We start from the raw sequence: 14,973 nt of genomic DNA, 5'->3' as shown, positions 1-14,973 counted from the left end.
CAGTCGGAAGCTGTTGGAATAAGATGTGATGTGGTTTAGAAGCAGCATGCGGGAAGGGCTGTGAGGGGGCACGGTGGACATCAGCCGCAGGTGCAGGAGTCAGGGAAGGATGGTGGCAGCTACAGAGAAGTGGCTGAGTTTAGAGATGTCGTCCCTAATGAGGGGCGCAGGAAGTGGGGCATTCAGGGGAGACTAGCTGGAGCCCCGGGAGTGCCCACCATAAGAGCTGGAGATCAGCACGCATGGGGTTTCACGCGGGGCTGTTGGGGAGCCCTGGGAACAATGAAATGTACTAAGCTTAAAAGTACTTGGAGAAACTTTTAATTGTCCAGAGTAGCTGCCCCATGACTTGGTGCGTCCTGTGGGATAGTGATCTCCCCGTCCCAGGAGGTATTAGCAGTATGGCCCAGCAGGTTTTGTGTCAGGAAAGCTGAGGAAAGGGGATCCCACATTGTGGGGGGGGTGGGGTTGGTGGGGGGATGTCCGTAAACTTATTAAATGCTTGATGATAAGAAGTGGATTTCTCTCCACGCATCACCCACCCCTTTCCAGAATTCCCTTTTCCCAAAACTGCTCTGGAAGGGGTCTTAGAGATGCAACCCAGTCCTATTGCAAAGTGGGGAGGGTGGGCGGGGGATACAACCCAGGATTGGAAAGGCCTGACTGGGTCACCCGGAGGCTGAGCTGAGACAAGGACTAGGTCTTTTGGACCCTGGGACAGGGTCCTTACTGATGCACCTGCTGATATCAAAAGATGCCTTTTTAACCCCTTCCATTAAAAACCAAAGCATCTGGGGGCACCTGGGTGGCTCAGTGGGTTAATCCTCTGCCTTCGGCTCAGGTCATGATCTCAGGGTCCTGGGATCGAGCCCCACATCGGGCGCTCTGCTCAGCAGGGGGTCTGCTTCCTCCTCTCTGCCTACTTGTGATCCCTGTCTGTCAAATAAATAAATAAAATCTTTAAAAAAAAAAAAAAAAGAACCAAAGCATCTGACTCTGCATTTCTGATGGGGAAAGGCTATAATGGGGCAGACCACAGCTTTAGGTGGGGTACCCGAGAAGTCTCAGAGCCGAGATGAATGTCCTGCAGGGAAGGGTGAACCTAGGGGCTTCTGGGCAGGAGGCAGGATGTTGGGGGGGGGAGGGGCAGGCAAGGAAGAGGTATTCAGCTGTCCTTGAGAAAAGTGCAAGCAAAACAAAAGAAAACATTTAGTTTTGAAATTTTGAGAGTATTTGTTTGCAAAATGGACCCAGTACTGAGCTCTCATTTCATTGACTTGGCCGTCTTCCCCGAGTCCCAACTTACTTCAAAGTGGACGAATATTAGGTAGCACTTACCGAGCGTTTCGTGTCCGGCAAGCACTGTGCCAAGCTGTTTCCAGAGGTCACTTATCCCGAAATGACCTCAGGAGGCGGGCACCAGTATTCCCCAGCTTCATGGATGAAGCCACTCAGGCTCGGACAGAGGGGAGAGCTCGCCCGAGGCTTCCCAGGTGGGATGTCAACCCTGGCACCCTGCCCTTTTCCAGAACTCTGGCCTCCCTTCAGTCGGGTCTCTCCTGGAAGCCCCTGTGATCTGGTACGAATTTGAGAGGATGCCACTGCCTGGCCAGTATCGTGGGCTGACAGGAGACCAGAGGGCTTACGGTGAGGGTCACTTGCCCCTCAGGCCACAGACTGTCTCAGCTGAGTGTCAGGCCACCAAGACTCCCCAGAGCTTCCTGCCAGCCTCAGCAGCTACCTGGAGGGAATGGCTAGGAGCCATTGGGAGCTGCTGTTCCTGGCCACTCCCCCTTCTTCCTCTTCTTTCCCAGGTGGGGAGAATCAAAGGTCGTGCGCATGGGGGAGGGGCAGCAGCTGCAGGGCTCAAGTCTGAGTGTGCCCGTGAAGGTGGGGGTGGGGGCAGCAGGAGAGACACAAGGTGGGACAGTGGGCACAGCCTCCCTCTTGGGCTGAGGTCCCGTCTCCAGGGACACCCGGGTCCCTTTGGGGAACGGCTTTCCCCACGCTCCATTTCCTGCAGCTCTGGACACCCCTGTCACCTAATGTCTCGTGCTTCTGTGTCCCTTCTAGGCTGATAAGAAGGACCCCCAGGGCAATGGCACGGTGGCTGGGTTTGAGCTCCTGCTTCAGAAGCAACTGAAGGGCAAGCAGATGCAGAAGGAAATGTCAGAATTCATCCGGGAGAGGTGAGGCCCACGCCCCTCCCAGCTCCCATGGCCACAGACAGCGCCCCCTTGGCCCCTCCGAGCCTGAGGTCGGGGAGCGGCTGGGATGAGCACTGGCCACCCAGCACTGGGCCTGGCTTGCGCCATGGGGAACGTGAGACCCGGGGTACCAGCTGTGACTCTCGGGACAGATCTAACCTGCAGATGTGTTGCTAAGACCTCTGATAGGTTTAAAGTTTGGACCAACATTTTTTATTTTTTAATGGGGAGATCTTACCTTACAAGCTGGCCAACTGGCTTGTCTTGAGAAGGCCAAAAGTCTGGCAAGAACGGCTCACACAACAATGGGCCAGAGCCAGATGGCAACGCCCCGGAGAGGGAGCCTGAGGTCTGGTTTGCCACAGTCTCCACCACTCCCGACTGTCTCCCCACACAGACTGCTTAGCTCCTTGACTTTCCTGTGTGGCTCTCATTGGAAGCCCTGTCCCTGTCATAACAAAAAAGGAGAATGTTCATCTTTGAGCCCAAACTGTGTCCCAGACCTGGGCATCTAGAACCCACTCCCCACTCCCTGCATCCAGGGAGCTCCCGTGAGATGGAAGCGTCAGGTGAGGTCATTGTGACCAGCACGGGGGTGGCAGTAATGGTTTTGCTGAAGGATGGCTTGTCTGAATGTAAAAGAGGAAACCAATCCAGCCTGATGGAAACAGGAAAAAGTGTAAGGAGAAGAAATTCCTTCTCTACCTTCCCGCCTGTCAGTCCCTCCAAGGTCTGAGACCCTATAAAGTACACACTTACCAGCACACACATGCAGAAACACAACCTGCATGTGCACACGCACATACACGATTTGTCACCTGGAGTTTCCAGGGCATGCTGGACATATTTACAGCAAATGGTAACATATTTAAGAAAGCTTTTTAATGATAACAATAATGTAATAATAACTCTTCAGCATTTTAAAGCACCTCTTTTCCTTAGGAGGCCTGTTTTCTATTTGTATCATCAAATCTCTCTTTTATGAGCCATTACGCTGACAGGGAATGGAGTGGAGTGTGAACATAAACACCTTGAAATGTCCTGGGAGCAAATAAATGGAATCTGCCATTTCAGAACACGCTGGCCTTCTGTGAACAATGCAGACTTTTCTTGGGAGGCCTTCCTGAGCCAGGAGAGGCAAGAGCAGAGGTGGAGTGTGCTGGGCTTGGGGGCTTGCCGAAGCCCTGGCATAGGGCAGCTGGGCAGGGCTTGGAGGGGAAGGCATACCTGGCGAGTGTGGTTGGCCTCGAGGTGGTTTAGAGGTGTGAAGCTAGCAGAGAGATGTGTTGGCCATGGGTTGGAGCTTGCATGGTGGCCACCAGCGTCACCCAGGGGAGGGCAGAGTGATGGCAAGGGAGTGACAGAGCAGGAGAGAAACTCCAGCGGGCGCCAGAGCCTGGCCGGAGGTGGTGGAGAGGGCAGAGCCGTGAGAGAGGGAATGTGGCTGTGGGTCTCTCGGGGCAAAGCAGAAAATCTTATTCAGAATGATGCCAGGGGGCCCGGTGAGGACCCCCATTTCACATCCCAGCACCTGTGGGCCATCAGCTTCCGGAGCTGCCGGGAGCAGGTGCTGTGGCCCTCGGAGTGTCTCTGGGGCCTCCCCGTTTGTCGAGTGATGGGGCTCGGGGCTTCGGAGGGGTGGCCCCGGGTGTCCCAGTGTAGCCCAGAGGAGCAGTTAGGCGGTGAGCGTTGCCTTTGACAACACTCGAACACCACGGGCCAGATAAGACAGAACGCTCCCGGGAAAGTTGCCTGGAAAGTGTGTCAAGGGCCCCCCTGTTGGAAGTGAAATCCAAGGCAACTTCCCTCTCTAGGGAAATGGGATCAGCCCCAGCTCTGGGCACTGCCTGGTTTCCATGGAAATACTTGTGCCCTTGCAGGCTTGACAGCTGGAGGCACAGGGAGGGAGGAGGGGCACTGGGAGGCCGCAGGGGGGAGGTGGTGCTCCTGCCACCACTTAGGAGTGTCTAAGTCCGAGGTTCTGGGGCCCGGAGGGAGGTAACCTGTTGGTCCATCATGAGTTACATCACTGATCTGAGGGCCTCCTCTATGTAGCCCTGGGCTAGGAGTCGTGTGAACAGGAGCACTTCTTCGTGGCCCAGGAGACAGGTGGAAACATCTTTTTTTATAGATGAGAAGACAGAGATTTGCACAAGTTCATCCAGCCAGTGAAGATTTTTTTAAGCACCTGCTGTGTATTGCATGGATAGACAAGAGCCTTAAACTCTCAGAGCCTGTGGTCTAGTGGGTTTCTAGGCTGCAGGTCGGACCCATGGAGCCAGAATGAGGTGGGTGGTTGCCCAGTCTGGTGCTGGAGAGCTAACCTGTTGGGTTTTCTCGCTTTGCAGGATAAAGATTGAAGAGGAATATGCGAAAAACCTAGCTAAGCTCTCTCAGAACTCCTTGGCTGCACAGGAGGAAGGGTGAGTGGGGAGGATGGTGATGGGAATGGAGAGGAACCACCAACAGGAAGGGGGGAGTTCTTCCTCATCAATCCCTGATCCCTGCATGGTCCCACTGAAATGGGGAAGTTTGTATAGACCTGGCTCCAAGGGGGCAAATTCCACATTACCTTCTCTGTATTGGACAAGGGCCTCCCACCCCCTCTGCCCTGTTAGCTGGACGCTGCCCCCCAGACACTTACCCCAGCACCCCTCTCTCTGAGGACAGGCTGGTGAGACACCGGGTGAGAGAGGATTCTGGACCCAGGCCCTCGTTTAGAATTCTCTCCCATGAGCCCGAAGCCCAGGCTCCCCTCCCTCTCCAGCTGCAGGGGTCCAGACCTCCTTGGGTCAAGCCTGGGCTGGGGGAGGCTCAACCCCACCCTCCCAACCACAGAGGGGTCCCTAGCGGTGGAAGACTTAAGGCTTGTCTGCTCATCTCTTGACAAAGACTTGCAGCCTGCCCTGGGAATGTAAAATGCTGTTTTCCACCACGGAAAACACTTCGGCAGTGCCTAGGAACACAAACCGGGATTACCATACGACCCAGCAATTCCGCTCGTAGGTTCAGACCCAGAAGAACTGAAAACAGATACTCAGACAAAATACATGTATCCACGTGTTCATAACAGCAGGATCCACAATAGCCGAAACGTGCAAACAATCCAGAGGTCCATTAAGGGACAGGCCGATGAACAAATGGTGTCCATGCAGACTGGATATGTGATGGAATATTATTTCACCGTAAGAAGGGAAACAGCCCCGACCCAGGCTACCATATGGATGAAGCTTAGAAACATCCTAAGTGAAAGACGTAGGATGAAAAGAATGTGTGTGATGGGATTCCATTTATATGAAATGTGCAGATAGGCAAAACCATGGAGGTGGGATGAGGTGGGTGGTTGCCTAGGGAGCGGGAAATGGAGGGTAACAGCTTCATGGGTTCGGGGTTTCCTTTTGGGGGTGCATATTCATCTGCTTGGGCTCCTGTCACAGAATCCTACAGATCGGGTGGCTTCAATGGTACAAATGTAATTTATCCTGGTTCTGGAGGCTGGGAGGTCCAAGATCACGGTCGGCAGGGTTGGGTCCATCATGAGCACTCCTCTTGAGTTGCAGGTGTCCGCCTTCTCCCTATGGTTTTCCCTCCCTGTGGAGAGAGAACAGGCTCCCTGGAGTCTCTTCTTATAAGGACAGGAATCCTATTGAATCAGAGACCCCTCCCCTTTGACCACATTTGACCTTAATTACTTCCTTAGAGGCACCATCTCCAAATAACAGCCATACTGGGTGGCTTTGGGGGGGGGTCAGCACCATTTGAATTTGGGGTGGGGGCTTAGGGCTTCAACATGTATGAATTTGAGGTGGGGGCTTTGGGATTCAACGTAGGAATTTGGGGGAATCACAAAATACGAATTTGGGGTGGGGGCCTTAGGGCTTCAACATACGAATTTGAGGAGCCACACTGGGGTATAGGGCTTAGGGTTTCAACATATGGGTTTGGGGGGGACACAAACATGAATTTGGGGTGGGGGCTTAAGGCTTCAACATGTGGCTTGGGGAGGACACAAACGTGGAATTTGGGGTGGGGGGCTTGAGGGCTTCAACATATGAATTTGGTGGCTACACTGGGGTATGGAGCTTAGGGCTTCAACATGTGACTTGGGGGGGGACATAAACATGAATTTGGGGTGTGGGTCTTCAGCATATGGATTTGGGGGCTCCATAACAGGAGTACAAATGTTTTGGACCAGGGTAGAGGTGAGAGTTGCACAGTATAGTGAGTATACCTAGTGCCCTTGGATCGCCCTCTTTAAAACAATTAGTTTCACCTAAGGTGGATTTTGCCTCCATCATAAAGGTGACCGGACTCGGGAGGGGAGAGCTGAAAGGCCCTGCCAGGTCTTTCCCCAGTGCCTACCTCGCTCTGGGGCAGGCTGTGCTGGAACCCCTCCTGCAGGGGGAAGTGAGCCCCGAGGACGGAGGTCGTCCTGTCCTGGGTGGCTGTGGTCATCAGAGGGCCGCTCGCACGCCTTGAAGCCTTCAGGGGACCGGCTGTGCCAGCCCCATGTGGCTTTCATTCCGGCCTCTCTGCGTGGGCTCACTGTGCAGCCGAGAGGCTACCTCCGTGTGGTCTGCCCCCGACCCAGTGAGCCACGGGGCGGCCCCTGCAGGCCCAAGGGGCTCCTCTGCGGAAACGAGCCCACCCCCGGTGGCCCCCTTCCACCCCGCACACTGAGCCCTGAGATGGGGGTAGGAAGCAAGGGTGGGGGCTGTCCCCCCTCCACCCTGGCATGGAGGCTTTCTTAGATATCCCCTGCCCGGCAAATGCAATGCTGCTCTCGCGGCTTCCGGCTTCCGGCTTCCACCTCCTCGGCCTGGGCTGCTGCCAAGGACACTGCCACCTGCCAGCGGGCTCAGCATATGCTCCCAGCTGCACGCGCCAGGCCTGCCCCGCCACGCCGTGCACACACATGCCCTTGCACACACGGGCCGTGCAGCACACGCCCGCTCGCTTGCACGCACGCCATGCCCCTGCAACACGGTCACGAACGCATACTCTGCCGTCGCGGCTGCAAGCACATGCGCCTCCTAGCGGGGTGCGTGTATGGGGGGGGTGAACACGTGGGGTCCCCCCCGCCCACAATGTGCAGCCGTGCCGTTTGGCACTGACACAGAGCTTTGGACATGAGCGGGGTGCCGGAGCCCAGAACCCTGGGGCAGTCCAGGAAGATGCTGGTGGGGGAGGGGCGGACATCGGGCGCCGCGCCCAGGTCCGATTCCGCAGGGTCTGTGCGCTGGTGATGGATTCCGTCTCCCGTCTTTCACGCCTGTGTGGGAAGGAAATGGGATTTGGGTCTTTTCTCGTTGGTAACGGTGACAGGGGCATGCGTTTCCGTTGGGCAGGCCTCGGACTGCATTGCGACGGAAATTTATGTCAGGTTTTATTTCTTTCATTAACCTCTCACGAGATGAAAAAAAATCTGTCTTCAAGTGAGAGAATCTCTAAATTGCTTTTTTTTTTTTCTTCCTCCTGAATTCCAGGGGGCCTGGAATTCTGGGGTTGGAGGGGCGGGTGGACGGCCGGAGCTCTGGGCGTTTGCAGCAGTGCCTGCCCACCCACCTGTGAATGCCCAGCCTGGGGGCGGGGCCAGGACCTTGGCCAGAGCCTGACACTGGGCTTCCCCCTTCCCCACAGCCTCACCCAGGTGACATTCTAAGGCCCCTAAGGCAGTCCTGGGGCAGGTGACCCTGCTGACAGTAAGCTCAGATTCCCCGCCACCCAAGGCCCTTCTGGTTTCTGAGCTCTCCCTTGTAGGCTCCTGGGTAGCTCTGCTGCAGGGACGAACCCTCTCTGTCCGCCTTCTTTCGAGTTCCCATTCCTCCCAGGCCTGCTTTTGCATGGCGCCCAGCTCTCACTCTAGGTCTGTGATCCCTCTTGACATAATCCATGTGCAGGGCATCGGGAGGGGGTCGAGAGTTCTCTTTTTTGCCCTGTGGATATACGGTTGTCTCTGCCCATTTGCTGAGACCATCCTCCGTCCCGGAGCTGCTTGGCCCCTTTGTTACACGTAACTTGCCTGTATCTGGGTGTCTGCCTCTGGACCCGGTATCCTGTTCTTCTATCTGCATGACCCCCACGACTGTTCCTTCCCCCTCCTTTCCTTTCCTTCCCCCTCCTTCCCCCTCCTTCCCCACCCACCCATCTGCCAAATCGGGGGAGGAGCCAAGCCGCCCAACTTCCAGGAGCTCAGGCCCTTGCAAACCAGCTTGGAGCGCCCCATTCCTCACTCCCACTCTCCAATGAGCTCCAGGGATCCCCAGCCAGGACCACCCCAGGGGACCTTTCTCTGCTGCCAGACTCCTAGAAAGAATTGCGCAGTCCTTTCCCATGAGCCAGCACCACAACCAGACAGGCTGGGACAGTGGCCACAGAGACTCGTTTTGTTCTGTTGGGCAGTTCTCAGCTGCTGGTGGCCCCGCTGGAGGCCCATGCTGCCTTTTTACATCAGCTTTGCCACCCCACTCACGTTTTATGGATTCTCGGGGGGCAAGTGGCTTTTTGATGAAATGGAGGCACCTGCAGGGTCAGCCTGGGTTTACTGGCTGGGGGAGGAGGTCTGCAGCCAGGACCCATGGGTATTGCTGGAAGCCCAGCGAGGCTCAAGCGTTCCAAGTAGTGAAGGGCACCAGGGCCGCTTGTGAAAGCCTTGGGGATTTCGGGAGATCGCTTCTGTCTGAGACATCTCCTTGGAGTAGAAAGTGATTAGCTTTCAGGACTCTGTCCTCCTCCGGGAAGGTGTGGGCAGCACCAGAGCTCCCAGCCCAGATTCAGGACTGGCAGGAGCCCCACCTCTGTGGAGGAGGATGAACGGCCTTTCCTGCTGCGTGGGTGTCTATGAGAGGCAGCCTGGGGGTCTGTCTCCCCTCCCCCTTGGAAGTCTGGCCACTGGAGGCTTATCCGCAGGCAGGGCTGTTGCGGCACCTTCTTTTTTTTTTTAAAGATTTTATTTATTTATTTGACAGATAGAAAGAGCCAGAGAGCACAGGCGGGGGCCGGGAGGGGAATGGCAGAGGGAGAGGGAGAAGCAGGCTCCTATCTGAGCAGAGAGCCTGGCACAGGACTCCATCCCGGGACCCCAGGACCCCAGGATCACAACCTGAGCCAAAACCAGACACTTAAACAACTGAGCCACCCAGGCACCCCTGCGTGGCGGCACCTTTTTTTTTTTTTTTTTGCAGACGGCTTCTCCCTGAAAAGGTGGCTGGCCTTCTTCCTGGGTAGACCAATAAGCGTTTGCACTGTCCATCTAAGAGCCAGGGGTGGGTCCCGGGAAGACACAGGGACAATAACACGCAGGTGTCCAGGGCCCCCGCCTGCGGCTGTACCCCATCTTCCTCTTGCTTCTCCCCAGCTTCTCTGAGTTTCCAGATGTTTCCCCAGCCTCTGCCAGCACCTGCCCCTCAGCTCGGTTTGGGATGGCTCACATGGAGATCCGCTGTCCACCCTCCAGGGGGTGCTGAGATCTCTGATCTGGGTCTGCTGTTCTCCCTCGTGTTGTAGGTCCCTGGGAGAAGCGTGGGCCCAGGTGAAGAAGAGCCTCGCAGATGAGGCGGAAGTCCATCTCAAGTTCTCCGCCAAGGTAAGGTGGCCCCGCGGCCTCTCTGGGTTGGTGGTGTGCAGCCATGTACTGCTGAGGGGCTCGTCGTGGTCTCTCCGGTGTGTCCCGCTGGCCCCTTTCTGTGGTCCATGGTGTGGATTTCTGGTGCGGGGAACCAGAGGCACAAAAGCAACCATCAGCCAGGGGTACCCACTGTCCCCAGACGGTAGCATCAGGAGACATAAATGTCCATCAGCATCTTGGAGAGTCGTAAAAGGTTGATAAGGGTTAGTAGTTATAAGTACTTATTACCTTTGTTTTTAATATAATTTGCTAAGTGTAGACCATTGAATTTTAATGCTGGCCATCTTTAGCAACCAGCTCAGAAAATTCCTCCAAGTTTAGCGTTCAGCTCTGTGAGGTGAGGGTGGGTACCCCTCAGTCCCTCAGGGGACCCTCACTCTCCTTTGCTGGGCATGTTCTGTTTCTTAATGCTGTCAGGAGAGACAAGCGCCCTTGTCCTTCTGCCTTCCCGCGCAGGAGAGTTACAGCGCTTTCAGGAGTTCTGTCTGGGAGCCGGGGACAAAGGCCAAAATACATGTTTGTTGTATCAGAGTATCCCAGTGGGTAAGCGTTCTAGAAGGTTCTGTGCAGGGAATCACTCCTTGGCCTTGGTTTTATCCATCGTCTTGCCAGTCAGCGTCTGCATATCACAAATGAGGGGGGCAGAGAGGCTCCATCGAGGCTCGTGGTCACAGAGCCTCCAGCTCTGCTCCGGGAGAAGCAAAGGGCGAGACTTAGTCCATCAGCCACTTGCCCCCCCCCCGGCCCCGGACCTTCTCTCTGGGCAGACCGGTGGCATTTAAGGCACAGGGGACTTCAACATGCTGCCGATGGGGGGTAGGGAGGGGGACTTGGGACCAATGTTCACGGAAACCAGATGTCCGATGAGACATCTGCTGCCCTCAGCCTGTCCATCAGTGTTGGTGGCCTTAAGGAACCAGACAGCAGCCCTGTGGAAGGACCGTGGTTCCTTGAAGGCAAAGGGGCTCCGAGGGTTTATCCCTCTGCTGTCGATCGTAGGGCTCCAATATGCCTGAAACCCATTTTAGCATCTGCTTCCAGAGGGCTCATTGAAATTCCCCTCCGAGTGTTCTGTGTTGGGGTGGGGGTGGGGGTGGGGCGGCGGGGTGAGTGCTCTTTTAAGAAATGTAATTTCGTCAGGGCCGTCTTTCAGGCAGGGCTCCTCTCCGGGTTCTTAGGGGGACTGTGGGAGTCAAGAGACGTTGGGTTCTATGTTGGGGCTTTCCCTGACAAGCTTTGGGACCTGGGGCGAGTCTTAGCATCTCTCGGCTTCCTTTTTTTTTTTTTTTTTTTATGTGTGAAATGAAGAGTTTGGACCAAATCAATGGCTTGCAGCTTACTTGACTGGGACCACCCCCCCCGTCACACATTTCCCACGGGCAACCAGAACATGCAGGCGCCCTCGCCCAGATAGCCATATACAGATACACACACACGTGCGTTGCCAAGACAGATGCTTCCCGAAGCCGCCCTTGTCCTTCTGCCTAAGATGCACTCCGGTGCTCTCTCTTTCTAATCCAAAAGCCAGTCCTGACCCTACACTCCCCGCTAAGCTGATTTCCCAACTCTCAGGCCAGCTCAGGAGGTCATGAGGGCAAGCGTCCGGGAAGGCCTTCTGGCCCTGGGCAGACTAAGGTGCTCACACGTAAAGAACAAGTAGGGATGGACACCCGCCAGCGTTCTTAAAGAAACAAATAGTCTTTTGAAAGCACACTTAAAAATATAGGAGAATCCATGGGTTTCTGTCTATGGAATGACATGCCTGTGACCACAAGTGGCATTACGTTTCCAGAAAGTCAGTTTGGAATCTGGGGGACACATTTTGGTGTATTGGCAGGTTCTGGGGCCCTTCCCTAGACCGCAGGACCTGGGGCTGGGACCCAGGAATCCTGAATGTTGACCCTCTGGGTAGCTCTTGGGCACATGGAATTGTGGAAATCAATTCACTTCCTAGGCCCTTGGAAAGCGACCCCCGAGTTATCAAATCAACAGGCTGAGTTCACTCTCATCAGTTCCCCCCCCCCTCAAAAAAAAAATCAAGAGCAGGTGTCCACAGCAACTAAGTGAAGCCACTTCTCGGCCAATACCTGATCTATATGGGAAAGTGACTGTGTGTCCTGGGCAGATCCCAAGTGTGTAATGTCCCGCAGGCTGCCAGCAGGTGGGGCTATCTTCCTAGGCAAGGCCACTTCTGGGGGCTCAGAAAAATGGGGCATTTACATGGGGGGCGCGGTGTTTGGTTGGCTTGTGCTTTGTTAGCCTTTGAAGGTCATCAACAAAGGCGTCCACTTCTCTCTCAGGCATCGGGCACTGAAGATTGTGTCATTCTCCCAGGTAGTAAAGGGGCACCCGTCCCGCGCCATCTCCAACCGGACGCTGTGGACACAGCGGGACAAAGCCCGCAGGCCTCTGCCCTCTTGGAACTCATAGTCACGTGTGTTTGGTGGTTTAGGGCTACAAACACGGAAGTCCTGGGGGCTCTGGAGAAAAAGGGATTGTGGCAAGAGTCTGGCGAGGAGGAAGAGAGAGAAGCAGTAGAACCCGTGTTGGGAGGTCCTGTGTTCAGGGAAGTTCAGCTGAGTCTCCCAGAGGTGCTTCAGGGACAGGTGCAGGGCGAGGGACCCTGGAAAGCTGGAAGAAGGCCGTAGGAGGCCAAGTCGGGGGCCTCCGGGAGGCTGAGCCGAGGCACTCTAGGAATCTGAGCTGAGGTACTCTGGAAATCTGAGTCAGAGGGCTTTGGAATGCCGAGCTCCCAGAGCTGAGTTGGGGCCTAGCTCCAGGGGGCTCGTTGGGGGGTTCTGGGAGGCTGTCTGAGAGCCTGTCACCTGGGCTCTGGGCTGCTCCCCCGGCTCTGACCGCAGCAGGTCCACACTGATCGGGAAAAGGTCTCCTTGCGAAGGGAGTAGAATAGGGAGAAGAGAAAGTACCTGAAAACCAGCCCCTCTCTGGCTCTCAGGAGTAGGAGGCCGGCTCCCTCTGCCCAGAGGGAAGGTACACCTGTTTCCATGTGGTCTGGAGAAGTGAGTTCCTCCCGGCCTTGGGCAAGGTTCCCACCACGGCTTCCTCGAGTTCTGAGCCGTGTCCGGACCATCCTTGTCGCCTCAGGCACCTGGCCCATAGCAGACGTTGAGCAAACAGAACTGACCCGAGCTCATCTCATTAAATGGCCCGCACGTGGCCGTCACTGTGCTCCGTGCTTGGGGATGAGGAGATGGTGGCTTGGCTTCTGCCCCCAGAAAAATCCCAGTTTGGAAAGTAAGCAGCGTCCGCTCAGGACCTGAGCAAAGTCCCATGAGAAGCTGTGGGTGCCCGGAGGAGGCAGGAGGCTGCCAGCAAAGGGCTCAGAAAGGCTTAGACACCAAGCCCTCCATCCGTTGGTGTGAATCCTGGGGTCTAGCCAGCTAAGGCGACCCCCCAAACCCGAGACCTGATGCGTGGCTCCTTCCATCTTCCCTCCCACGCTGCTGATGCCCCGGGGTCCTGAGCGTGTCCCCCCTCCCAAAACTGTCCTCAACAGCTGCACAGCGAGGTGGAGAAACCCCTGATGAACTTCCGAGAGAACTTCAAGAAGGACATGAAGAAGTGTGACCACCACATTGCTGACCTCCGCAAGCAGCTGGCCAGCCGCTATGCCGCGGTGGAGAAGGTGGGATCCTGGGGGGCCGGGCCTGCTGGCAGAGGCCTTTGTCCCCGGGTGGTGGGTTGGGGGTGGAGATGGGGGGGGTGTGCTAGCCTCCAGCTTCGGGGTGGGGTGTGGGACGGGGGGCATGTTCAGCCCCTGCCCTCTGCGGCCATGGAAGGGCTGCTGTGGCCCCAGAATGGGGTGGTGGGTGCCGTCATCCACTCGGCACTGCCGGGGTAAAATGTCCACGAACACGGGGAGAAGAGAGGACCCTTTCCCAGCAAAGGGGAAGCCGGGCTGCGGAACCTGCGGGGCCATCCCTGCTCGGAGCCCCATATGCCAGCTCCCCTGTGTTGTCGGACCCCAGGCCCGGAAGGCCCTCACAGAGCGGCAGAGAGACCTGGAGATGAAGACCCAGCAGCTGGAGATCAAGCTGAGCAACAAGACGGAGGAGGACATCAAGAAGGCACGGAGGAAGTCCACACAGGCTGGTGAGTGTGGTCGCGGGCAGCCTTGCCTCTCCACCCCTCCCCTGGGGCCTCGGAGGTACAGGAAGGGGGGGGCTGGCAGGTGGGGTGCCCACGAAGATGTGTCCCAGGACTAGGCTGGAGGGGGGTGCTGCGGCGCTGTGTCCAGGCCCTACTGGTGTGGGAGCTGCCCTGGAGCTTGGGTCAGGAGGTGGAGAAACTCCTCCCCGTGCCCAGAACTCAGGCCTCCTGTCTACCCAGCGGTGCCATGTCCCCAGCAAGTGAGGCTCCAGGGCTGCTCTGTAGTGATCAGGGGGACCCCTGCCCCTGCCACAGAGTCTGACATTTTGTCCCACAAAAAGAACCGGATTTCAGAGTCTCCTGCAAAGATTTCCCCCCAGTGAGTTAGTTTCTGCTTCCACCTTGTGGTAAAAATTAGCCGATGCACAAGGAAGGGGTGGATGGCCCGTTAGAACCAGTTAAAAAAAAAAGAAAAGAAAGACTTAGTCCGTATTTCTTCAGAACGTCCAAGTTGACGCCAGGACAATGCTGTTTATGGCTTTCTGGGATTAAAGCGCGTGCTGTCGTTAGGGTTCGGATCAGATGGTCTCCCTTCTCACCTGAGTTTCTGGTGATCTGGCACGGTTAAACTCATTACAGGACGGAGCAGCCGCCGTCTGGACGGGATGACACGGTGGTGTTAGGAATAGTCACAGAGCGGTGTAGTGTAGTCTTGACATTTGATGGACAAAGATCTTAACCTGCTGGCGATAACCGGATCCAGAAATAGAAGGCGTAATATACTTAACCGGGGATTGGGAAGGCAAACCCGGGACGGGGAGAGCCTATTTCAATTCGTTCAACTTATTTCATTATTTTAAAAATAAAATTAGGTCGCCGCTTGGCCAAAAATAAAAAAGGTAACCAGCACTTAATATAAAATCTTATCCATTAGGGGATAATCACCATCAACACTTCCTCATGCCTGAATTCTTAAAAAACGTTTTCTTAATATTTAAATGTAGACTCATTAGATCAGCTTCTCGTCTA

The 14,973-nt window shown here is 55.7% G+C and overlaps 1 protein-coding gene across 5 annotated transcripts in view; it reads left to right on the top strand.

Moving 5' to 3' along the window:
- The window catches only part of GAS7 (growth arrest specific 7), a 191,359-nt gene that overhangs the window by 168,553 nt on the left and 7,833 nt on the right, over window positions 1-14,973 (top strand). For all 5 annotated transcript variants that reach the window (XM_044249090.1, XM_044249092.1, XM_044249094.1 and 2 more), the window contains exons 7-11: window positions 2,074-2,189; window positions 4,556-4,630; window positions 9,714-9,792; window positions 13,352-13,480; window positions 13,824-13,947. In XM_044249090.1, coding sequence (XP_044105025.1) covers window positions 2,074-2,189; window positions 4,556-4,630; window positions 9,714-9,792; window positions 13,352-13,480; window positions 13,824-13,947 — 523 coding nt within the window. The remainder of the gene's footprint in view (window positions 1-2,073; window positions 2,190-4,555; window positions 4,631-9,713; window positions 9,793-13,351; window positions 13,481-13,823; window positions 13,948-14,973) is intronic.

Source organism: Neovison vison, chromosome 5 (assembly GCF_020171115.1).
Source record: "Neovison vison isolate M4711 chromosome 5, ASM_NN_V1, whole genome shotgun sequence".
Taxonomy (NCBI): Eukaryota; Metazoa; Chordata; class Mammalia; order Carnivora; family Mustelidae; genus Neogale; species Neogale vison.
The sequence above is the reverse complement of the archived record's forward strand: the minus strand, read 5'-3'. Positions and strand labels throughout refer to the sequence as shown.